Genomic DNA, 25616 nt, shown 5'->3' with positions numbered 1-25616 from the left:
TGGTAATCAGTGTGATCGCTTCTATAAAAGCAGACGTTTTGGCAGTTTGCAAGTCTGGAGCATTCAGGTGTGTACACATGGAGAAGGATTTTTAAAAGTGGAAACATTCAAGTGAGTTGCCAGTCTTCCCGCAAGTGAATCTCCCAACAAATTCACCCAAAGATCAGAAAGATTACAACAAACCCAAGACCTACATCTCAGACTCAACGGACCTCGGGTAGCTTGTTAAATATTAAAGTTCATGACAGTACAATTTAAAAAAAAAAAAAAAAAAAAGGCTGAACAAGCTTGGCTCATTCAGAAAGGTTGCCAGGAGAAATAGTCTTTACTCTCTTTAAAAATAAAAAAGGAGAGGCAACAGGTGACCATATGAGTGCAGCAATGACTGAATGCAACAACTTGGGTTCAATTCCAGCCCGAACCCTTTGCTACATGTCTTCCCCCCACACTCTCTCTCGTCACTGTGCTATTTAATAAAGGTTAAAAAGTAATTTAAAGAAATCTAAGCTCTAGATTTTTAAAGTTGCATGTGGACAAACCACAAGACCTGTGGAACAAATGACCAAGACCAAAGGGAAAATGGTTAGCCAAAATGCACAGCACCATACTTGGTAAAAATGAAATGCAGCGTATCACCTTCGAGGCACAGAGATGGAGGGGTGATGATTTGAGCTTGTTTTGCAGCCACAGGATGTGGGAACCTTGCAGTCACTGAGTCCACCATGAACTCATCCGATACCAAAGTACTCTAGAGTAAAATGTGAGACCGTCTGACAGCAAAAGATTGCTCCAACTTTGGTCATGCAACAAGACAATGATCTAACCTGATTGACTGATTTACTCTGGTGGGACATTAAGAGAGCTGCACATAAACAACTGCCCTCAAACTTCAATCAACTGAAGCAACCCTATAAAGAAGAGTAGGACAAAAAATTTTCATGACAACATGAGAGACTGAATAAAATCACAGAGAAAAGGATTCAGATTATTGTTAATAAAGTTGGTTGCACACACTACTGAATTACATGGTACACACAGGTTTTCACTCACTGCTTCTGGATAATTTTTTGTTAAATAAATAATGACATGGTTTATTATGTCATGTGTTATTTTTCTGAGGTTAAATTTAAATAGAACGAGATTGCGAATACAAGCTGCGGAAATGGGCTTCTTCCAAAGGGTGGCTGGCCTCTCCCTTAGAGATAGGGTGAGAAGTTTGGCCATTCAGGAGGGGCTCAGAGTAGAGCCGCTGCTCCTCCACATTGAAAGGAGCCAGTTGAGGTGGTTTGGGCATCTGACAAGGATGCCTCCTGGGTGAGGTTTTCCAGGCATGTCACACCGGGAGGAGGCCCCGGGGCAGACCCAGGACACGCTGGAGAGATTATATCTCTCGGCTGGCCTGGGAACGCCTTGGTGTTCCCCCGGACAAGCGGGAGGTGGCTGGGGAGAGGGAGGTCTGGGCTTCTCTGCTTGGGCTACTGCCCCCGTGACCCAGCCCCAGATAAGCAGAAGAAAATGCATCAATGGATGGATGGATGGATGGATGGATGGATAAATTTAAATAATTTATGAAACTGGTAAGGACTAGGTGGCACTTTTTTTTTTTTAAATTATGTCCTGATATGTAAAACCTTAGAACTGAATGAGGGTCTATTTTCTTTTTCACACATCCATAGCTTGAACCTCTTCACACAATTTAGTACACTAGAAAATGGTCGGCAGAGGGGGCGTGATTCAGGCTGTAAGACGAGCAACACTGGTCTATATCAAATATCACAGATTCTACAGGTGTTGAAACCATAAACAATAGTGTGTGCCCTAGTCACCTACTGACCTATTAATGTATTTCCTGCTGTGACCTGAATTCATCTATATAGCCATGAACACATCGCTGAACATATTTTTGGACCACATAATGTTTAAAATGCTGTAAACAAAGTTTATTGAAGCAAGCAAAAATAAATTATGTCAAAATATATTTCAGTCTATATGAGACCTTTTAAAGCAATACAACCAGTGCATCGTCATCATAAGCGGCACATTTTCAAAATAACAAGCATAATTAATTCCCCTCTGTCCAGTGTTGAGAATTACACTGTGGACAAAGGGGAATATTATCCAAGAAGCAGACAGGAATGCACAAGATTATTACAAATAAGAAAACAAAAGCAGCAATAAATGAAATCAAGTTCTCAGCACTTTAAAAGACTAAGAACACAGGCAGCACGGCGTGTCTGATCAGCGTGACAGCTCCCTGGAGTCGTAGTCCTCGATAAATTTCTCCATTGCTTCAACGCAGCGTTTGCCGATGTCCCGGAGGTTCTCCTGCAAAGAGGACTGGATGGGACGCTCCAGAGATGGATCCTTTTCAATCAGCATCTTTACTACAAAGCCAAACATTTCACACTCCTGATAGTACACCTGAAAGACAAATGCAATCATGGTTTTAGGACAAAGATGGGGAGAAAGTGGGATTGTTGGAGGAAAGGAAGAGTGCACTTTCAATTACACTGAATGGATTATTCCACCGAAATGCTCGCACGCTGACTGCTCACAATTTATATGTGCGCACACGTGTGTGTACAGAGTTCTGTGGACATTTTTGCATCAGCTACCTGTTGCCAGACTGTTTTTTTCTTGCAGTGCCTCTATAATCCTGCAACCATGGAGATATGAAAAGCAAGAGGCCATCTTTTCCGTCAAGTGGGTGGAAGCACACGTACACTCTCTCACACAAACACAGATAAGCAGAACCTCATGTGATGTCTGTCACAGTGAAGGCGGCATTAAAGCACGTTGCCTGTGATACAGGTGAGCCGGCCTCACTTTACATTGAGGATCAATTAGAGAAATAAAAATAAGAATAACAAGAAAGAATAACACCATCAATCATGTAAAATAGTGAATAAGACCTTCTTTGTCAGGCCTGGCAAAGACAAGCCAGTAATGAGACTCATGTTGCCTCTGGCTCTGCATTTCAAATCTAATGTTTATACTACAACAAACAAATCTTTTTTCCTTGTCTCACGTCTCCTGGCGCTTTCCTCAGATCTTCCCTCCGTCACTCTCGCGCTAATCCCAGCTTTTCTTATCTTTACTTTTCTGTTTATAGCTACCCCTTCTCCCAACACGTGTATGTGCGTGTGAATGTGCATGTGTGTGTGAGTGTAATGACACCCCATCCACCTCATCTATCTCTTTCCTCTTCTGTTGGATGGCTCTGTCTCGTGCCGCCGTCTGGCTCACAGTTGAAGGGAGCTCCCTCTCTCCGCTTCGTTCTTTGCTTTTTGTCCCCCTGTGATCTCTCTCCCTGCTTTGATTCCTGTTGCTCTGGCGAATCAGAAATTTAAAAAAAAAAAAAAAAAGGGAGAAAGAAAGAAAGAAAGCAAAGGAAAAAAACAAGAAAGTTAGAGGCAGCAGTTGGGCTGTAGTATTCAGATAGTTAGCCAATGACATGGAAGCAAACAATGATGATGAATGAGCTGGTAATGACCGGTAGATAACTAAAGCGTAGCGCCACATGTTAACTTTTAACACAGAGGCAAGCAAATTCTTCATTTGTCAACTCTTCTGACTGAGTTCAGGGGCAGAAATACACAACAAAGAAGTACAGTTCAGTAATGGCCACACTTGTACTCGCAATTAAACAACCTGCAGGAAAAGATGCAGTGAAGAGCAAAACTTCAAGTGACTGTTGAATAACTTTAAATGTCACTTTAAAAGGTCCCTCCAGTGATGCCCAGCTCTTCTTCCCCACCCAACCCAAAAAATAAATAAATGACAATATAATGATAGAAACTCAATCATAACACGTGTATATGGCTTTTTACTTAATTAGCTGTTAACATGAATTTAAAAAAGAATCTAAAAAGAAACTTGCACTAGAGAGAGAACAACAGTCTCTAACGGGAAGTCTTACAAATTGGTGACCCCAAACTGCAGGTCTATAAACACCAACATTTCCACCTCTTCCCTTTTCACTTCAACTTCACTGCAGCAGCAACCAGCTGTGATTCATCATGTGCTGCTCTGCTCCATGCTGTGCTTAGGTCAGCCAAGAGATTTATGCGACTATTTGATTTCAGGCCTTTCTGCAGCACCTGGGCTTTCTGCATTTGAGTCTACGCCCTGAGCTCACGTTGGATGAGCAAACAAACACACCATCTACCTGGACACCCACATGTTACTACTTTAATTGATCGATAAACAGGGGCAGGGGGAAATCTTGCTCTTTACTTTGAAAATGTGCATTTTTCTGCTCTTTCTGGCATTGTAGAGCAGGAGATTAATGAGGAAACGGTGTGCAGATAATATGATGATGAAAAGAGCTGCAAGTGGAAGCCCTTATTTGCAACAAACACATGACAGGAAATCAAAGATTCACACTATGGCTTAATCTATTGATTCTTTTTTTAGATCATTATTATTAACTGAGCTGCCAGTTTTGACTGTAATAACTCAATCGACATACAAAACTTTAAAAAAACTGAATAGCAAGCTCTTCACAATGTAAAACAACACAAGTAAACACTTTAAAATACTAACTTTTGTCTCAAAAATACCCCCAAACTTATAACAAAGTTAAATGTATAAGTAATATTCTCACATTTGAGACCGTGGTAGCAACAGTTATTTCACATTATTGGTCCAGTTGCTAATTAATTGTCTTTAGAAAGACAAATTAAGTAAGTGCAGTTATTAATGAAACATTCATTTTCATGCCAGTCTCTGTCGTCATATATATATATATATATATATATATATATATATATATATAAATATAAAAGAAAAGCCCTCATAAACCAGATTTCAATAACTCTGACTGTGCCACCCAACACTGCACTAATATTTATGCCAGTTATAATAGAAGAAAATGATGTGATTTTCAAGGAATGGGTGAAACGATATTAGCGTATTTTTTGACACCTCATAATAAAATTGGGAAGCAGAGCACCGTTCTTGCAGGTGAACTTACGGTGAACTGCATGTCCTTGTCTCTGCTGGAGGAGGACCTTGAAGAGAAAGGTCTAGTAGCTGAAAAAACAGAGAAAACACGAGGTCAACACAGAACAGAAGTGGGAAAAAATTGTATGTCCACTATCTTATACCAAATCGGGCCCCCTTTTATTCCTATTCCCAGAGTACCCTATCCTTTAGTCGTCATTTACGCTATGCCTATGCCTTCTTCTGCTTTGTTTTGGGTTTTTTGTTCTAAGTATCAGGATCTGGAATCAGAGAAAGTTTTGGCAGAATCTGCTGACATTTATGTGATTTTGGACTGCATTGTTTGGCTGCAGCAACCCTATGTGAGGCAATAGCTTTGTCATGGCTCATTATATACCGCTGGCTAGTCGCTCCCTCTCTTTTTCCTCTCTCTCGCACTCATATATACACACAAATCAGCGATGAGTCACCATCATCGCACCATCACTCAGGCGCGCGCACACACACACTAACAAAAAAAAAAAAAAAAAAACCTGTTCAGTACTCACACATACACAAACACACACCTCCACAGTGCTGCAGTGTGCGCACAGATACAGTGCCTGCGTGCAAAATAAAAACATACAGTAGACAGAAACAAAGCATAACGCTTTATACTAACAACAAAACAGGAAACGTGGACTTCACAGTTAGTCTTAAAACTGAGTGGAACATGACCACAAGATATTTTAAACCTCTACCGTTTACTTCCTATTTTACAAAATGATGAAGTAAGTAATTTATCTGTTCTATCTGACTAACTAAATCACACAGTTACACTGTCAGCAGGCTTTATGACATAATCCATCTATTGAGTCCAATAAAAGCTCCTTAGTTATCAGGATTATGTAACGTTGGTTTGTTGCTACCAGAGTGTGACTACCTACCAACCAGCAGATACACAATGAGCAAATGCCCTCCAAATATTTGTAATGCAAAGTGCTTCTGAATATGTGCGTCTGCCTCTGCTTGCCTATACTGCCACCCAGTGGTTATTTTATAGTGCAAAGAGGGACATGTACAGCTTGTGCAGTACACTGGATTACGTGTGAACATGATAAGAAATCCAGGAGTTGAAGGCAATGACAGTGACATCTTTTTCATGTTTACAGCGCTTGATTTTTCGTTGTGTCAGTGGGTTATTTGTTTCATCGAGTGGTTGGTGGTGTTTTTCTAGCTCTGCCATGTGCCTGACCACTATTTACAAGTACAAATGAGCCTGTTCTCCCGCTGACGGTGCGGAAAATAAATGGCGTGGCCATAAAGAATGCTGACATCTAAAGATATCTGATTGCTGAACGTCATATTCCTCGACTACTGCGATTTTCCACTTGACTACAATAATTTTGCCCCAATTAGCCACAGTATCTCCTACTAAATCCATACAGCTTAACACCATGTGGTTTACAATATTTCAAACGTGATTGTTTGGACATTAAATAGTAATGACTTCAGACTTTCATAGCTTGCACTGTATTTTAACATCAGCGTTTTTTTAATGCGCACCTTCTGATAGTCACAAACTAAAGTTTGAAGATATTAAAAAAAATGCTTTTGTTTAAGATTTCCATCATATGGAAATCAAGCAAGAAGAATATTGGAAGCTGAATTATTAATAACAGTCGAATTTGTTCCACACCCAAGTCTTTAAGACATGTCTTTATGGGCCTCACATATATTTTTTATGACCTTTTTATGTCTGTGTAAATGTTTAAATAAAACAAAGGGAGTGTGTTTGTGTGCTACAACCGTCTGTATTATCACAGACTTCTTCTGTAGAACTTACTGTTTTCTTGCTTTGGAGAGGAGCTTCCCTCGGTGCTCTCTCTCTGCTCGTACTTCTCTTTCTCCTTCTCCCGCTCCTTCGGCCTGACCCTTTCCCTCAGTGGAATGTGGTGAAGTTTAGAATGGAAGTGATCTCTCCGGTGGACGTAAGCCCGGTGGTTCAAGGGGTGGTGCCGCTGGGTGCCAAAGCCGGCTTTGTGGAATGCATGGTCATCCCTTGTAAAACTGCATCATTTAGGGAGTTAAAAAAAAGATGTCAGAGCAGTCAGAATTATTCTCAGGCTAGGTATCAGTACTCCCAGTTCCCACCTAGGCATTCTTACCGAGACTTGTAGAACTGCCCTGCAAACTTTGGTTTGTAAGAAGTGGGCAACCATGCCCTCGGTCTGGATGGACTTCGCACTCTTCTGATCGCCCTCTTCTCATCCTGAATTGACAGGGGTTACCCAAGTCATCACAATCTGGTGTTTTACAAGAATAGTCTATAAAGTTTTTTTTTTTTTTTAATTAAACAGGATGTACCTTAGCCGGAGACACAGTGTTGTTGGCAGCCCTCTTGTCAGTGGAGTCATCACTGTGTTCCTTGTACCGCTGTGACACTGACCCCTGAAGACAGCATCACAGTTAATCACAGGTATAAGGATGTTACAGAAAAGTAGGACATGAATCTATAAGAGATGAATCAGTCTGGGAAATAATAAATTCCAAAATATTTGACAAGCTTCTTATATTTACAGCATTTTAAATAAAATTAAATCTATATACTAAAATGAGATTGACTTGACTACATTTTCTAAGTGGACAAACAAGTTGATTATAATATTATTATTATTAGTAGTAGTAGTAGTAGTAGCGACAAACGTACTTATGAGACTCCCTAAGAAGAAGTCAAAGGAGTTTGCAAAGAAATAAGAAGAAGTAATAGTAATGGATTAAGTATCTCCACGCGGAGCTTTAAACACAATGTGATCTATCCGGAACACTTTCGATTTCGTTTTTGGAGTTCTGGGATCAGGACAGGAAAACCTTGCTATACCACATTCAATAAAAAGCATAACATTTAACACATTTAAGGGGGGGGGAGACTCCTGTAGGTGAAATAAAATATTGACGCTTATTGGTATCACTGACTTTCTGGAAAATAAACAAGATTTTAAATAGACAAAGCATTCTACCCATTAGTGCCCCCTGTGCTTACAAACGAGTCTTCCTTCCTGTTATATTTGGAGTTTTTCAGATATCGCAGGAGTATTGTTTGTGTCATTTCCTGACAATTTGATTCATTAATTCTCATTGTAAATGATTGGAAATAAAAAAAAGAAAGAAAGGTCAGTCGAGTCTACGACACTCAAAGCATGCGCACAAGAAGTGCATTTTGACAGCTTTGTAACTCCGAGGGGTTTTGCACGTTTGATTCTTTTACCTTGCTTTCCTGTGTGGTTTGGGGTCGTGCTTGATCCATTTCTGCCCCTCTGCAGAGTCTGGCTTATCTTTATGAATGACACGCGGACTTTTATTTCTCTTTGAGTCCAACAAACCAGGAAGCGGCGTCTGAGCTCTCAAATTAATCCCGAGTGTCCATCTGTAAAGTGAACCTTTTGCATTTCCAGCTCTCGCACGCTGTAAGAGCTGGCCTGCAGCTGGTAAAAAGGGTTTAGCGTGCAGTTACTGTTACTTATTTCACATTGTCCACAAATATCCTGCGTGGCTATAGTTCATCGTGCTCGAAAAAGCGCAACATGTTTTCACTTCCTTTTTGTAAAATGACCCAATCAGGTTGAGCCTGCGGTCGCACAGGCTTATCAAAAACAGAAGAAAAAAAAGAGAAAGAAAATCGGGCGTTTCTTCTGAAACCACGCAGGCGCAGTCCATGTACTATCTGCATGTGAACCACTCTGAACCCTTTAGATTATCAGGATTTACAAACTGATAAATGATAAGGTGTGGTCTGACACACAAATAGTTGTAATGAAAAAAAAAAGTCAGTAACAGTAACCATTTCTTGCCTCACTGTTTTTAGGGGTTGTTAACATCTGTACTAACTTTTTCAAAGTAATGAAAATGAAATTTGATGTGTGGAATGAAGAAGTATAAGTAAAAGCTGCAGCTTTTTTTTCCAGTTTTGTGCAGTTCTACATGCACAAAGCTGGAAAAAGCTGCAGCTGCATTTCTAAAGGCGCAGCTGTTCATAAGTCCACAAAAAGACAAACTGGCTACAAATGAAGGAACTTCAGGAATGTTGCTCCTCTACCTTTGTGTGGATATTCTGCAAAGATCACACTTAGAAAAATAATCCTTGCAGTGCAGGTAGAGCCTATGCTGGGTGTCATAATGCAAGAGGCAGTATACACCGTCAACAAGTCACGAGTCCATCTGAGCAAATTGCTGAACTCTTTGTTTAGTGTTCACCATAAAAACACAAATAAAGAATGGTGGTAATGGAAGGACGCTGCAAAGGAAACCACTCTGCTCGAAAAGAAAAAATAAATCATTATCCCAGTTTTGCAAAAGATCATCTGGATGATCTGCAACCCTTCTGGGAAAGTGTGGACAGAACGATGAGCCATGCACAGCACTGTGTTTGGAGTAAAACAGACACATGTTCACAGATCAGCACCTAACCCTTCTCCCAGCAGTGAAGCATGACTGAGGGAACATCATAGTTTGAGGCTATTTTGCTACCTCGGAGCCCTTTGCACTCAGAGAGTGAACAATGTACTCAAAATCAGCATAGCAGTTCACGACCTTAAGCTTAGGACAGACTGGGTAATGGGATAAGCATTTGAACTACAGAACACAAGTAGGATGTTTGAAATAAGCCAGCCAAGATATACCAGAAATAGTGATAAACTGAAATGTAAGTCTCATAAGCAGCGTCAGGTAAAATCTGACTGAGATTATTGCTGACGTTCTACAAGTTAGCCTACTAAATTTTACACTTCATATTTCAAGCTTGCACTGGAAACTCCCTATCTACCTACCTACCTACTTATCTTCCTACCTACCTACCTACCTACCTACCTACCTACCTACCTATCTGCTGTTGATTTGTACTAAGGAGATTACGTTTAGAACATTTTGTCTTTCAGGTACAAGGAATTTTAATATGTATTCAAAGAACAGCTGTGGTATACTGACATCCTTCCTCTGAAATTTAGTGTTCCTCTCTCCACCCACTGTCCCCACCCATCACACTTCTTCCTGCCTGAAGAGAAAGAGGGAGCGAGACGGACAGAGGGAACATAATTAAAAGCAGACACCTTTAAGATGCCTTGGAGAACTGTAGTATTTTACTCTTTTTCTTCAGCGGACCGTGGCAGACTTAAAACATTTATCCGAGGCCCATTTACAAAGGTAAGCCTGAAAAAAACACACGGAGCTAAAGCTTCTGGGACTGTGTTTCGTGCTTCTGCTGTTGGATGTTTGGGGTTGACAACTTGTTGGAGCAGGTTTTTCTTCTTGTCAGGTGAGTAATACTAATTGTTCAGTGTGAATGCTGGGCTGTGCTCGACACGCCAGCACGACCTTTTGTCTTGTGGCAATGGGAAGAGAGGCAGGAAAACTGTTTCCTGGTGTCAGCTGTCTATCTTGCGAAGGTACAATTAGTTTTAGCGGATGAGGTGGGAGGAAGGGGGGAAACAAAGGGTAAACACAGTGTTGACCGCTTTCAGTTTTTACAATTCCCTGGTTTCAATTTATCTTGTTTCTTTTTCCTTTGGTGTCTATTACAGGATCAAAAGTAGAGACATCTTGGTGACATTGACGCTCAAGTTTCTTTTTAAAGTGTGGGATTTCCTGAAAAGACATGAGGTAAGGATATAAAGAGTGCTTATAGTATCGTTAGAATATCAGCTGAGAGACTATACTTGACAATGTTGTACATTTTTCTAATCTAATACATGGCAAAAAAGAAAAATACTAGATTCCACTCCTATCTGTGACATTTTAAAGAAGCTGTACATTGTGAATTTTAATAAAGTATGTTTACAAGGAGCATTTTCCTCACATGTTAATGTTTACAACAGCTGGTCAGCTGTTCTATCATGACTATATGACAATGACAAAAAAAGAAAGGTTAACTGTTAACTGCACAGTAATAACTTATTTTTAGTTTTTTTCATTTTTTAAAATCCAGTTGTCTTTCACAGGGTGCAAACTTTCCCAAGAGCGCAGATTTTGCAGGAGTTTAATTTGCAGTGCCAAGCATTGACTGCTAATAACTACAGAGGCTTTAAAGAGGAGTTTAAGGTAAGTCTTAAGTTTAAAGCTTGAAATACAAACAGATTTATGATTGTGCTTTCATGCATGTTAATGTCTGTGGGTCCATGCAGGAGCTCAATGAAGTTGGAAAAGAGCTCCCCACCAGGGCGGGGGACTCTGAGGTCAACAGGGAAAAGAACAGATACCCATCCATTTTACCGTGTAAGTGCAATGCCTCTTATAATAGAAAGAATAGCAAGTATGTGTAGCAACATTTTAAACTTTTGTCTGTTTTTCCACATCTGGTTGTAGATGATCACTGTCGGGTCAGGCTCTCTGTTCAAAACTCCTATCCACACACCGACTACATCAATGCAAACTTTGTGCCTGTAAGATCTCATTCACTTCCTCAACTTCAAACACTTCTTCCTACCTACATCTGTCCGCACCTGTTGTTAAATGTGTGCCTGCATTCAGGGAGGAGGATCAGAAAGAGACTTCATTTGCACCCAGGGTCCTTTGCCCAACACCATAGCTGACTTCTGGAGGATGGTGTGGGAGCAAAACGTCAGGATTGTTGTCATGGTGACAGCTCTGAAACACAAGGACATAGTGAGAGACACTTACTCATTTTGTGTGTTTTTGTGTGTGCGTGAAGCTTTTATTGTTACATTAGAACTTCAAAAACAAACAAACAAACCCAAACAGCTACCCTGATTTGAGACTTCTCCATAAATAACAAAAGCCAAGGTCATTGAACAGATGACTAAAACCAAGGTTTTCTGCTGGGGGCAAAGAAAGAAGTCAGGTGACCTTAGAGACAGAAACCTTAGTGTTTTATGTCATTGTGACATCAGGAGAGTCATCAAAGACTCTAGAAAACACAAAAAAAGTTTTGTCAACCCACATCTTAAAGTGTTTTATAATTTCATTCCCTGCACTTTTTTGAATAAATAAATAAATAAATGTTATATAATGACTTAAAAGATGAATTAATATGTAGGCAATTTATTATTTCTGACATTCGGTGGTGTATGCCAATTAATTCATTAATTAAATTAAAATTAATTAATTTAATTAAAATAAAGTGAAAATAAACTAAGTATAACTTTAAAATTACATTGATTAATGTTTATCTATGTATTTTTTTAAATGTGCTCAGACTTTTACCTGTGTTGCAAAGAAGAATGACCCAAACTTACATATAAATCAGTGCATTGTTTTAGCTAAAAGTACATTAAACATTCAGTAAATGGAAAAGGATGTGGACCACGGGATTAATGGCATTAATGGCCGATAATATGATGTCCAATCAATAAAATTAGACTGATGGTTGGAGCTGATCAATTAATGCAGGAAACCTGCTTATTCTAGAGGATTCACATACACTTACCACACATAATCAGGACATTTGCTCTAATCAATTCATGCTTTGTGTGCAGGTTTTCTGTGACAAGTACTGGCCACTGGACCCAGGGACAGTTTACCATGGACTCATCCAAGTCACAACAGTGACTCGCAAACAAGGGCCAGATTATTTTATCACCACCATTAACCTCCGACATGTAAGTGAAAGACATTCATTACGCTCTGTGCCCTCTTTAACCTGCTGCAGCGTACTTCTGTGTGCACTGACCATACCTGTAATCCATTAAAGAGAAAAACCCTTATGGTGTTTGTGTTTCAGAGAGACTGTCCGACAGACAGGATAATCACACACTATTACTACCCCTCCTGGCCTGACAGGGGAATCCCTAAGAGCCAATCCTCTCTCTGCGTCTTCACTGAGCATGTGCGGCAGCATTTGGAAGCCATTCCTCGTCTGGGACCAGCTGTAGTGCACTGCAGGTATGACCTCTAACTTTAATCCCATCGCCTTGTCTGAAACATGTCTTTGTCAGTATTGTTCCTGTAGTTTAGAATGAATTATCAGTTAAATGGTGAATTGTTTTTGTGATTTCAGTGCAGGTATTGGGCGGACAGGAACATTTGTAACACTGCTCTGGCTGCAACAACTGTGTGCGAGGGGTATCCGGCCTGATATCAAGGCTGCTGTGCAGGACCTTCGTCTGCATCGAATGTGGATGGTCCAGACTCTGGTCAGTCCTTCCTTTCATATTTTATAAACTGATCAGATATTTTGTATTTTAGATCTTGATCTGAAAATGAAAGATACACCAGATTAAATTGATGAATGTCTGGCTTTGGATTCCAATGTGGTTAAAATATAAAGTGAAATGGAAATACTCAAGTACAAGTACAGCCAAACTGCAGCTAACCTGAGTCTATTTGTTCGCCCCACATCTGCTTACCCGTACAAGGTCATCAAACATAAGAAATCTAATGCACTTTTGGGTCATGCCAAACATAAGGATGAGCATCCACATAACTTTCCCATTGTCTTGTTTCTATTCAGGAGCAGTACGTGTTTGTTCATCAGTGTCTGTTACACTGGCTCAGTGGAGGAACCTCAGCATGGTGAGAATACAGTGACCACCAGCACACACCTCGCTGGAAGTGTCTCATCTGTCTCTGTATGGTATTACGACTTCTAATTGGGGACTTGCCATTCACAGGAGCTCACAGATCCAGAGAGTCAGTTTAAACACCAACAACTCCATCCATGATCGGCCTCAGAGCTCCTCAGCACGGAGAGCGCGATCGGGGAGGAGCCGCCATCACCAACACAGACAGAAACCTGCAGCTGACCCACCACAGAACACAATGCAGCAGATTTTAAATCCGGGCAACCTACTGAGGAGATTAATTCCTTCCTCTTCACTGCTGAATCCAGCCACACACTTCAACTGAACAGACATGCTGGAGGATTTATACATGTGAACAAAGACTGTATAAAAAAATTTTTGCCATTAGTTCAGACAGAAGGATATGAAGTGTATACTGTATGCGGTCGGGCCCTGCAGGCAGAAAACTGGCCTGACAACATGCAGATAAAAGAAAGAGCAGCTTGTATCGTCATTAGAAGAGAATGAATTCAAGGAAAAAGAAACCAGGTCAAACCTGTTACCCTACCTATCCTGGCAAAAAATATTGAGGCTGGTACCTGTATATACTGGCACATACTTCTTGTTACTGACAAAATATTTCTTGTTAACACAGCGTGTCCGTCTATCTCATTTTAAAAAAATGTTTTAATTTTTATTGTGACTACTGATAAAGTGCCATTGTAAGATGACTTTTATTCAAATCTTTTTTTCCTGAAAAATCATTGTGCATCATCTTATAATCACACAATGCAGGCTATCGGTACTTAAAGATGCATGTGCAGACTTCATACTGGACTGGCTAGAAAGGCAGACACATGGTTATAGTGGCTGTACAAAAAAGGTCATGTTTCAAAAAACACACAGGCACTGCCATTCTCCTTAGATGAACCCATTACAGTACATGAAGGAGCCATGAGTTTTGTACATTATAGAACATTAAGGGCTAACCCACTTTTTTTTTTTAGAGTCTTTCACTTCTCCTGTAATAGACACGTATAATACAACAGATGCCTCATCAGGTGAATTTTGGGGAGAAAAGAAGGTCCAGCACAGTCAGCATCCAAAGCCACACCTCCAAAGTGTGGCAAATGCGAGCCGAGCAGTGACCCATTGTTGCAATCAAAACCGGAGCCGATTAAAGTCCTCTTATTTGATGCTGCTGAGCGAGTCCGACAGGTGGTGCTGCAGTTTAAGCAAACAATGTAAGTCACCTCCCAATTCAGAGTGTTTACATTAAAACTCAGTTCCAGACAGGCAAGAGTAAAACACAAAGAAAGAACTCCCACAACTTGAAAATGAGCTCTTAGCCTACGTTTGGCTACTTAATGCAGTTTTAATACCACTGAGGTATTCACTGTGACACTTAACAGTGACCAAGGCAAAAGAGGAAAACTAAAGCGACAAAAAGAGATGTCTAAGAAAAGCAGCATAGCGCAGACCAACCCCAGTGAAAATATATACGAAATATATTACAGATTAAAACAAAACAGGAAAGAAAATTATTATAGAGCTGTTCCAGACTGTTGGTAAAGAGAACCAACAGTTAAAAATAACACTTAAATTAGAGTTCAGGTCCAATAAAAAGATTAGATACTAAATCCTTTGGCCAAAACAAAAAAAGTGATTGCCTCAGTAAGACAAACAATCTATTGGTTGTACGTGTATTTACAGTCCGTATGTGTGAGATATGCTGACACATAGTGAAAATAAACACATACAATACATGCCACCCTTAAAGACCACAGGAGGGTGTGAGAGTATAGAAAACTACTCATAATGAGCAATCAAAGGCTTGGTGAAGAAAGAAGAGCTGAGTTCGTTTTTCATTCTCCTTCAGTCCAACTAGTGCACGTTCTCGGACATGTTAATGGCTTCCTGGATTTCGCGAACAACAAGGATGCGGGCGAGCATCTGTTCCAGCTGTTCTTTTGGGATTGGCTGAGTTGAGTACCAGATGGGGCTATTTGGAGCCACCACGGGCTCAGGTGTCAGGTAGAAGGTGTCATTGCGACCTTTAGCACTCTGTGGACTGAAAGAGACAAAGAAGACATGGTGAGGATATTTTCAGGAAATGCTTCACATAACAAATCAAAGTTTAGTTTTATCCCCCCCCTTACAAAAAAACTGCATATAATTCTTTTCTGTGTGGGAACAGAGGCAAAAGGTTCAGTGGTGAGGACTCCTTTCACGACAGATTTTTACCTTTTAAAAGGACAGCAGGTAAGATTCAACTTGTCAAGAGTGCTACCTTATGTGCTCAAAACAGTACACAACATGTCCACAATCTTAAATTCAGTAATATGTCAAATACTACTTGGTTGAAAGAGCTAAATTAACCAAGTGTAACACACTGTGTCACAATCAGAACAGTGGAGTGGCACAGGTGTACTCTCGCTTCTCTGGTGAACTTTAAAGAGGAACCAGAATGTCAGTAGCTCATCTGGCTCATGATCTGATCACAATTCTCATGAATATGTGAAGTACAGAAAGAAAAATAAGTTTTGTTGTCATTGGTTGGCTGTACTGCATTGACTAATAACAATTAAAAGCCCAGAGTAGTTAAGGAGTCTAGCACAACAGTCATATCCAGGATGTATTAATTTTGTTTCACTAAAATCCATCAGTGCTGTACAACGAGCAGCTCCTGTAGGAGCAGGAGTAGACAGATTCCTCGCCATCGCATAAGCTCATCAACTAAAAGATATCAGACGAAGAGGTAAATGTGATTTTAATTAACCACATTTGCATTTTTAAACATTTATTTATAGTTGTACTGACTAATCTGGGCTTGTTATATATGAGGAACAGCAGCTAATAACAAGGAATAGCTACAGGTTGTGTCATGTGAGTAAAAGGACCTTTGGCAAATGCACATTAAAAACAAAAAAATCCCCTGGTGTTTATGCTCGGTGTGGGGTCAGTTTGAAATCCAGGCATTAATCTTGTGAATTATGGAACACATACTGATTACAGAGCACAGTTTGGGATCACACAATTGCAAGTTTTCAATGTCCATGAATACAAAAAAGACAATGTCAATATAGCCCCTTGAATCCAAAAATTTTCACCATTTCCTGAAATAAAAGGTACCAAAGTCACTTATGAATGTAATATTAATAACATAACATTTATTAACAATGTAGTGCCACTACAATGTAATGCCAACCAAAGCCAAACATTTGTAGATTTTATCACTGGAAATGCTCAAAAGTAGGAAACAAAAAAATGAGTCACCTTTTGGAGATAAGAGCAAGGGAAAAGTTATATAGCATATATATTCTTTGTCAGTTGCCTAGCAACAGTGTTCTCACACCTTTAAGCACCTCAGCACAAACTGCTCTATATACTCCGCTTCCCATGTGATTAACAGAAATGCAGTTTTATTTAAAGGAGGCAACCACTAACCACGGCCAGAGTGAAAAAGCATGAAAAGCACTGTGTTGTTGTGGAAAAAGGCATTTAAAATTTATTTACTTTTTACTGGTTGCATAGATTATCTCATTTTACACTTCTTAATATCTCATTCACCAATTCCCCTTAGTGTCCTTCATAGTGTTTTGTATTTACCATTTGAAGAGGTAGAAATCATAGAGTTTGATGGGGCACCGCAGTGGGTTCTCAGGGTCCTCAAGCTGCTCTGAGTACATATCATCTGTCACTGAAAAAACAAAGTGTTCATACAGTCTCCATTAGTTTGTCCTTAGAATCAAGGTTTCCTGTGAAATGCAGCACAAATGCAGTCCCAGCATGCTCTTACCTTTCTGCCCTATGAACCTTTCTGTCGACTTTAGGTATCTAATGCTGGTGCTCTTATCTTTAGGATTGTTGGGACTCTTTCGGGTGTGCCTGAGCACCTTTGAAAAGGCGACTTTTAGATGCTGATCCACTGTTTTCAGGTGAAAATACCTGTAAAAACACAAAAAAAAGGAAATGCAAGCAACCATGAAACCAATACAGGGTGCAGAATCTCATTTAGTATTTTGTAGCTCTGTAGGTTAAGAGTTATTTGTGCTGTAGATGAAGAGTATCTTTTATTTAGAGGGGTTTATCGTGGCCATTAAAGCATGGGACAACCACAAAGTTACTCCAGTAAGCATTACACTTAAGAGGACCTCATTTGGTACTCACTTGGTATTGAAGAACATTAAAGTTGTTAGCAGTGTCGAGGGAGAATGAGCTCCTAGCTGTTTACATTCCCACAGCATCTCCTCTGTCACATGACTGGGAATAACATAACCTGTCAGGAGAGGGTAAAGAACACATTAGAGGATGTGTGTGGTCTCTCTGTAAAAAAAAAAAAAAAAAAAAAAAAGTGCTTCATTGCCTTATAACCACCACAAACAAAACTTTATGGTAACTGCAATTAGAAAGTTTAAGGATCTAAGAAACAAACCCCAAATCAACAGTTAGAAAGAAACCTAAACGTAGTATTTATTAACGCTAACCGCTCCAAAGTTGGAGATCTGGAACTTAAAAAATAAACTGAATTACCACCTTGCACTTACATGCTTTGCCAATCAGTCAAGTTACAAATCACACTGACATCTGATCAGAATTTAAATCTACCTTCGATTAAGAGTTCAAAAGGAACTGAATTGAGATTTTTCAGCAGACTAACATTTGGTCAATAAAACTGATTCTGACAAAACACGAAGTTGAAGCCATGACACACGACAAAGCTTCAAATATGACTTTTCCAGAAAAGAAGCTATAAATACTTGAAATTGATGCTCAAACCTGTAGCAAAAAAATCTATGCAATCCACATAACTCATTCATCATCTTACTATGTGACCCAAGGTCACCATGTCACATTTCTCTTATACATTTAAAAATTGTAATGTATAACATCATAATGCATAACAATATGATGTTCCAGTGAAGCTGACTTTGATTTAAAATACCATCACTTCATTATATCCGATCCATAGTTTTCAATCAAATGACCAATTCACTACTCTGGTGGGCAAACATGACTTCATTGTGACGGCCAATAGTGGACAGTTGGCAGTACTGCAGGGCAAGAGGTTTTTTCACTCATCTCAAGCCAAGACTACTTATGACAATTTTATGGACTTGTGATCCATATTCTGCTCTGGCAGGTTTATTTAAGTCCATAAAAGTGGCGACATCTCTCACAGAGCTCCAGTTTGTTGACATCTACTTGTAAAGAATCTATCACCAGGATAAAGGCTTTCAAAGTGTGTACATCTACATGTATTTTCGATCTGGATGGGTAAATAATTCTGTCATGTGAGAGGTGAAGAACAAGAAATTTTTCAGAGTTAAAGCAAAGGTAAGCGCTACATAGCTAGCTTAAAACACCCCCCAAAAAACTACAACACATAAATCTTACATTTTGTTGAGTTGGACTTTTACAGTGTAGGGCCAGAAAAGTTACAGTAGGATTAATTTGTCACATTAATGTCGTGTCATAACAGTAAAGCTGACTGAGTGTTTTTCCAACGTCAGGTAAATCATTGCTACAGTTTACATGAGCCACCACTGACAGCCTGGGCTGCTGTGGAGAAGCAGGGATTGGTGCAATTTGACCTGCCATACTCTACACCATTCTGGCAGGTATAAACAAATGTTGCCTAATGCATCCGATAGCCCAAAGTCACACAGAAGAGGTCAAAGGACCGCAAAGGACCACTTTGCCTGCCAGGTGGGCTTGTCCTAGTAGCTCTGACGTCACATGAAAACTATGGATTAGAATGTTGTAACAATAAACAGAACAGAGATCAGACTTTTAAAATAACAAGCAGCTGTATGTAGAACATCTTGTTAGGTATATTACATTCTGCTCTTAACATGACCACAGCAGCAGTTAAATTAATGTGTAGTTCAGGTCAGAGCCTGAATGAAATATCTGTTGATTTTTGCTAGTTGTTAATATATCACTATCAGCATTTATAACAACCAATAAATAAAAATGAAAAATGTAAAGAAGAGATATGAAGAAAATGCTGTGTGTTTATGTTGCATAGTTTATCCACCAGAGGGCACTCTGAAATTTGCCCTGTTAGAAAAATATACTTGGAACACTGCAAACAACAACCAGCTGATCTTAATGTATTGATCAGAGCCTAAATGACTAGTCCCGTGACGAAGTTAAGCAAGCTTATTTTTAAACTGCACTGTGATCTTATCTTAGTAAAGACTCTTAAGTAACTGCACATAACAACTATTTGGGAAATATGTTTATGTTTTCTGTATCTTAATGGAAAAAAAAAATATCGGCTGATAGATAGGGGTATCAGTCTTAAAAGATCCGGTATCAGTCAAGCTCTAGTTCAGGGTTTCTGCCAGTGTGCTGCAAGCCTGGCAGCTCACTGAGCCTAAGTAAATACAGACACACTAGAACTGTTTGCACTACACTGAGCTTTTCTAGACATTACCCAACAGAAAAAATGCAAATGTCAGATGAGACATTAAGCTGTCTTTACACCACCACCTCATTAGTGCAAAGTCTGTGTAATGTCCAATTGCACCCATGTGAGAAAAGCACAAGTAATTGTCTGGAAAATTTACACCAAGCCAAGGAGGCACTGTGCACTGACTCATGCACGTTCTATCCAGAAAGCTCTTTCACCTAATCCAAACAGAGGATTCCAATAGTGAGAATGTATCTGAAGCACATTATCTTCTGCTGTGCTACCAGTGAGATATAGCAACTTTGTATATTATCCCAGGCTGATTCTCTGACACCATCCTGAGTTCATGTGTGAAAACAGCTGAGCTTTGGTAAACACGTGCTGCTCTCACCTAGTGGATGGACAGATGGCCTCCAAGGCTCCAGGATCTGGTGTAGACTCTGAGCAAAGCGGGTGTAGTACTGATCTGAGAAAATGTCATCCACACGACCATTATCAAACATATACTGTAAGAAGAAAAAAGAAGGAGTCAATTGTATTAACACACCAGATAAAGATCAACAAATATTTAACGGGTGAAGACATGAAGATAAGGGGCATGCCTGCACAGTGAACTTACTTTTTGTATGCACAGAAAAACATAGTAAAGAACATCAGCCTCATAACTCTCCCCTTCCAAGCCCCGGGCCTCTGTTGTCATCAAAGAGAGACCCATACAGAGCTCAGCAACTGCACATGACACCAAATCCTCCTGAAAACGCAGTGCCTGCCGTCCTAAAATACACAAAACAAAAGAAGTGACTGGGAATTTAAAAAAAGAAAAGAAAGAAAGAAAAGGAAATGGCAACACATTTTAAATCATGTATAATCATTGGCTATGCACACTTACTGCCAATTGGCGCAAGTTTATTTTTGTCTGATTTGTCCAATTCTGCATTTTTACGCTGAGCCCAAAGCCGCCACACCTCCAGCCCCTCCTCTGGCTTCAAAGTAGCAGGCAGCAGCAGTTCCTGCACCTGCACTTGCTGCTGGCCTTGACCATCTACCTCTGCTACGACTGTCTGACCCTGCATAGGCATAAGCACATAAACAATGTTATCTCAATCACTGAGGACTACCATATCTACATTTCAAAGTGAAAATCAACATAGCTGAATACCTGTGTTATTACCTGTAGCTGCTGTGTGTCCTGTCCTGTCAGCCCCTGTGTGTGCAGCACCTGCTGCTGTGGGTCCCAAATAAGGGACTGTGTAGCATTTGAGTAGCCCTGTACTGCCACGGGGATGTGGATGTTTCCATTCATCAACTGAGCAGGGAACAGTGTGTTTGCAGCCAGCGTGTGCACCACTTCTTCCTGGCTTCCCATTGCTCCAGAGCTTGTTATGCTGGAAACAGCCTGTGCTGTCTGGCTTTGGCTGGCAGGGATTTTCAGCTTGTCATTTTCAATAGTAACTTGTGTTGGCATTGTTGTAGTGTTTGTTCCCGCAACCTGCACTGTTCCATAAGCCTCCTGGGGGATGGCAATATGCGTTACCTGCTCACGACCTCCAGATGCAGCAGGTGCAGAATACACAGGGATGGTCCAGGTCTCCCCTGTGGGACTGGTAATAGTACCTGTGGCGCTGTAAAGGTGGGAGCTGTCCACAGTTAGGAGGTCTGGCCGCAGAGATACATAACTTTGCTGCTGACCTTGTGCCTGAGGGATAGCCAGGACTGTGGCTACCTGCTGGGCAGGTAGGGCATAGGAAACAGTTATGGGCATATCCACTTTACGCTTCTTAGCTGGCTGGAGGACACCTGCCCCCTGGGATGTGGCAACTGTAGTTCCCATTACTCTCCTCTCTGCACCGTCTTGCTGCTGGGTGGGAGAGAGGGCCCCCACTGTCTGAATTTGGATCTGCTGTCCCCCTGTAACAGCTGCCACCAACTGCGCTTGCAGCTAATACCAGTGTAAAGATGAAACATATATTAAATTCAAAGTGATTGACTAAATATTTGCAATCCTGAGAATTTGTTTTGTACTTACTTGTTGGTGCTGCTCTTCTGTAAGCTCCCCAGACTGAATCAGTTGTGCAGTAGTCACACCTTGTAGCTGTTGATGAGAGCCAGAGGGCACTTGAAGAACCTGGCCCAGCATCTGACCTTGCTGCTGACCCTGGATCTGCACCTGAAAATAAAAGCCAGCAGTTCGAAAATTAATTATTAAAAGGTTTATTGATATACACAGCACAAAGACCTAATAGAGATACAGACCTGTACTATCTGTTGCTCTGTATTCTGTTGCACAGGCTGCTGCTGAGATGTGGTCTCCTGTATCTGTTGCTGCTGTGGCTGGACCTGCACCTGAACCTGCATCAGAAGGCAGTCCAAGCTTCATTTATTTATCGTTGTTGGGTCTGTTCCCACAAACCCCGCTAATTCTAGAGACTTATTCATCATGAATGAAAACAAGACAGTCAGCGATCGATCGATTACTTGCGCAAGGGAGGCCTCGTCTATGTCCAGCATGGAAGTGACCTCGATGAGGGCCTCCTCTCGCTGGCTTTTATTGACAAACTTCAAACAATAGTTTACAAAACACCTCCCCTCGCAACCCCCTTTGGTTACAAAGACAAGGCACTGTATGTATATGCATGCAGGTGTGTGTGTGTGTGTGTGTCCTCCTGCTGACCAAAGGGTCGTAAACGCAGGAAGCTTACATCAAAGGAAGTAGATCTTCCAGATAGGATGTATCTGCTATAAAACCTCCCCCAACACAAAGTGGTTAGAGGTGCTCAGGATCAAAGGAATAGCTTTGATAATACTGCTTGAACTAAGACTGTACAAATTTAAGAAACACAATGGCAACATTCAACAATTAGACCTAACAATCGTTTTAAAGACTGGGTTTTAATCATTTAGAGTAGTTATTTACCGGACATGCCAGCTCAAGCAATGACCCTGCCACCTCTGTGCTGTCTGTGTAGATGCAGTTAGCCTCTTGCTGGTACACCATAGTAGTTGTGGTGGTTGTAGTGTCTCCGCTTTGCTGGCTGAACTCTTGGAGGGCGTCTGGACCTTTGCTGGCCAGGGACTCCAGGAACTCCTTCATGCGATGCTGAGGAATGCTACGAGCTTTCTGCCTAACTAGCTCCTCATAGGAGCCTGTACCATCCAGTGAGTTATTCATCGCTGCTGACAGTTTTCTCTCCTGTGAAGAAAAGTTAATTTAACTTAGCACTGTTTTAAATCAAAGCCCATTAACAGTAATTTCAGCAACGCTTGACAATACAGATGTATTAAAGATCATCTTTGCTTCCGCTGCTCCCTTTTGGGGTTGCCACAGCAGAGTATCTTTCTCGATCTAACCCTGTTCCTTGCATGCCCCTCCACCACACCAATGCCCTACATGTTCTCCCTCACTATAGCCATGAATCTTGTCTATGGTCCTCCTCTTTTCCTCCTGTCTGGCAGCTCTACACTGACTATCCTTTATCCTGTCTACCAACTATTCCTCCTCTGCACATGTCCAAACCATCTCCCCATCACCTCTCCAACTTTGCCTCTTGAATTGCTCATCTGATCCAGTCCTTCAGAGCCAGTGTCTCCAAACCATATATCATAGCAGGTCTCACTGCCATCTTGTAATTCTTCTCTTTCACTCTTCCTTCCATCATAAATCTGCTGCTCTCTGCGCTCTCTTCTTCATTTCTTTTGTGCACTGTCCCTTGCTTTGGATGGTACACCACAGGTATTTAAACCTTTCCAGCTTTACTGCATCTCCTCCTTGCAGCTTCATCTTTTCATACGTCTCCCCCTCATTCACAGATATGTAGTCCATCTTCCTTGAACTGCCTTTCATTCCTCTTCTCTCCAGAACATACCTCCACCTGTTTCCTACTCTCACTACAGATCAAAATGTCGTCTGCTATCACAGTGCACGGAGACTCTTGCCTGACCTCATCTGTCAGCCTGTCCATCACCAGTGCAAACCGTCTCTATTACGTCTTCATCAACACCTTCAAAATAAACATCCTATAGCGCTCTTTCGTGGGATGAAGTCATAGAGCTGCTCACCGATGGTCCCTCTCTTTACCATAGCTTCAACAACTCTTTCCCGTATCTTCAAAGTACGGCCTATCATGTTTATCCCTTTTATGTTTCTACAGCTGTGCACCTTACCCTTGATCTTAAAATCGGTACAATACACTTCTCTGTTCATTTTTCAAATGCATTAAATACAGAAGATGATAATCGCTGCGCTGGCATCGGTTTCACTAGTGTTTACAAACTGACCTAAGGCTCACTGTCCAGCTGCAGCGCACAGCGATAGTAATAGGAAAGGGTTAATTCTGACTGAGTGAAAACGAGCTGGGACAAAAGCGCGGTCACTTTCCAAATCTGATGCAGCATTCAAGCCACCGATGGAAAGCGCTGCATACGGAAAAGGTGCAAGTTTTAAACAGTAACTGTGTTATTATTAAACGTATGAGTCGATATCTTGAAAGCAGCCAATCTAACAGCTGATTACACAAGGCGCTAGGTTAGCCAGGTGCACTGCTAACTAGCCGCGTGTTGTTTGCAAATCAGATGCAGTCACAGCTGTGTCTGGAAACGCGTATAAACGCCACCGTGCACACAAACAGGCACACGTCGGCATCCACGCAGGTGACACCTAAATAGGAAACAGCGGCAGCTCGGCTAGCTCTCTTGCATCGGTAACGTTACACCGACTACATTTTTTCTGTTTTCTCCGAAGCTAGCAGGCTAACGTTAGCGGGCGCGTTAGCTACCTCTCTTCCTCAACCGGGCCGAGGTCTGAGCCGCTTCTCTGCCCTCGAGACGCCACTCCTCTTACAACAAGCAGGAAAGCGAAGCGATTTCGGTGTTTTCTGTGGCTGGGTTATTCTTTATTTTCCCTCGGTTTTCGTTAGATGGTTAGCTGCAGTTTTTCTTTCTCTAGACCACTCATATTTCGTTGGGCGCCATCTTACAACAGTACCCTCAGACCAATAAGCAAACGAGTTGCAACTCGGTCGTGCTATCGCGATATCTCCTCTAGAAGATATCGCGGTAACTGACACTTCCAGGGTTCTCTGTTAAAGGCGACACACACAGTGGAAGTAGCTGGCAAGATCAAGTAGATGCCAGTCCACCTTAAAACGCAGTTATACCAGACAAACGCTCCTAGTGGTTCACTGGCTTCTGAATCTTTTAAGGTAGTCCCACGGAGATGTGCTGAATACCTGGGTGGTGTTTAGAGGGCTCTGGGCAGCTGAGGGTTAATTCCCACGCACTGCTCTTCAGCATGGTCTGCTGCTCCCACACTGATATTTGTTATGGACCACATCTTCTTGTCTGCTTCAGTTTTCTCTTACTGGAAAAGTGGAGGAGAATGAAGCCAGAATGTGTTTTTTAATGAGAGGGAGACAGGAGAAACCACAAACCTGGAAGAGGAGAGATAGTGAAGGTGGACAAGTTTAAATACCCGATGTTAAATATTCAAAGCAAATGACAGTGCACAAAAGATGAAGAAGGAAGGCCAGAGCTGCAGGTGGCAGGATTGAAGATGCTAAGATCTTCACTGGGAGTGACCAGGATGGACAAGATTAGAAATGAGCACATAAGAGGGACAACTGGTTAAGCAGTTTGGTGATAAACGGGCAAGGCTGAGATGGTTTGGACATGTGAAGAGGAAGGACAGTGGCTATATTGTACAATATGAAGGTGCCAGGAAGGCGGAAAACCTCAGAGGAGGTTCATGGATGTAGTTGTGGTGAATATGC

General features: G+C 41.1%; 3 protein-coding genes across 4 annotated transcripts; 1 reads left to right on the top strand and 2 right to left on the bottom strand.

Moving 5' to 3' along the window:
- Positions 1 to 1918: 1918 nt before the first annotated feature.
- LOC100695980 (periphilin-1) lies at positions 1919 to 8589 on the bottom strand. The gene is made up of 7 exons (XM_005448736.4): positions 8192 to 8589; positions 7291 to 7374; positions 7092 to 7195; positions 6770 to 6993; positions 4976 to 5034; positions 3187 to 3330; positions 1919 to 2421 (listed from the first exon to the last, which is right to left on the bottom strand). The coding sequence occupies exons 1-7, from the start codon at positions 8228 to 8230 to the stop codon at positions 2239 to 2241; spliced, it is 837 nt and encodes a 278-aa protein (XP_005448793.1). The 5' UTR covers positions 8231 to 8589; the 3' UTR covers positions 1919 to 2238.
- A 1285-nt stretch (positions 8590 to 9874) lies between these two features.
- On the top strand, positions 9875 to 14164 carry LOC100695715 (receptor-type tyrosine-protein phosphatase V). Of its 2 annotated transcripts, none has more exons than XM_005448733.4 (11): positions 9875 to 10122; positions 10500 to 10578; positions 10917 to 11016; positions 11100 to 11190; positions 11281 to 11357; positions 11446 to 11580; positions 12411 to 12533; positions 12656 to 12816; positions 12932 to 13067; positions 13385 to 13446; positions 13545 to 14164. In XM_005448733.4, exons 2-11 carry the CDS (start codon positions 10574 to 10576, stop codon positions 13777 to 13779), a joined length of 1125 nt encoding a protein of 374 aa, XP_005448790.1. In that variant the 5' UTR covers positions 9875 to 10122; positions 10500 to 10573; the 3' UTR covers positions 13780 to 14164. The 2 variants fall into 2 exon arrangements, with proteins under 2 accessions (XP_005448790.1, XP_003438901.2); XM_003438853.5 differs by lacking the exon at positions 9875 to 10122 and adding an exon at positions 10136 to 10364.
- A 136-nt stretch (positions 14165 to 14300) lies between these two features.
- LOC100690974 (glutamine-rich protein 1) lies at positions 14301 to 24873 on the bottom strand. Its single transcript, XM_005448735.4, has 12 exons — positions 24624 to 24873; positions 22766 to 23041; positions 22105 to 22200; positions 21878 to 22018; positions 21023 to 21790; positions 20741 to 20918; positions 20471 to 20625; positions 20243 to 20357; positions 17604 to 17712; positions 17233 to 17381; positions 17043 to 17133; positions 14301 to 15504 (listed from the first exon to the last, which is right to left on the bottom strand). Exons 2-12 carry the CDS (start codon positions 23018 to 23020, stop codon positions 15318 to 15320), a joined length of 2244 nt encoding a protein of 747 aa, XP_005448792.1. The 5' UTR covers positions 23021 to 23041; positions 24624 to 24873; the 3' UTR covers positions 14301 to 15317.
- Positions 24874 to 25616: the final 743 nt, after the last annotated feature.

This window comes from Oreochromis niloticus, linkage group LG20 (genome assembly GCF_001858045.2).
Source record: "Oreochromis niloticus isolate F11D_XX linkage group LG20, O_niloticus_UMD_NMBU, whole genome shotgun sequence".
Lineage (NCBI taxonomy): Eukaryota > Metazoa > Chordata > Actinopteri > Cichliformes > Cichlidae > Oreochromis > Oreochromis niloticus.
Note: the sequence above shows the minus strand (reverse complement) of the source record. Positions and strands in the feature narration are given on the sequence as shown.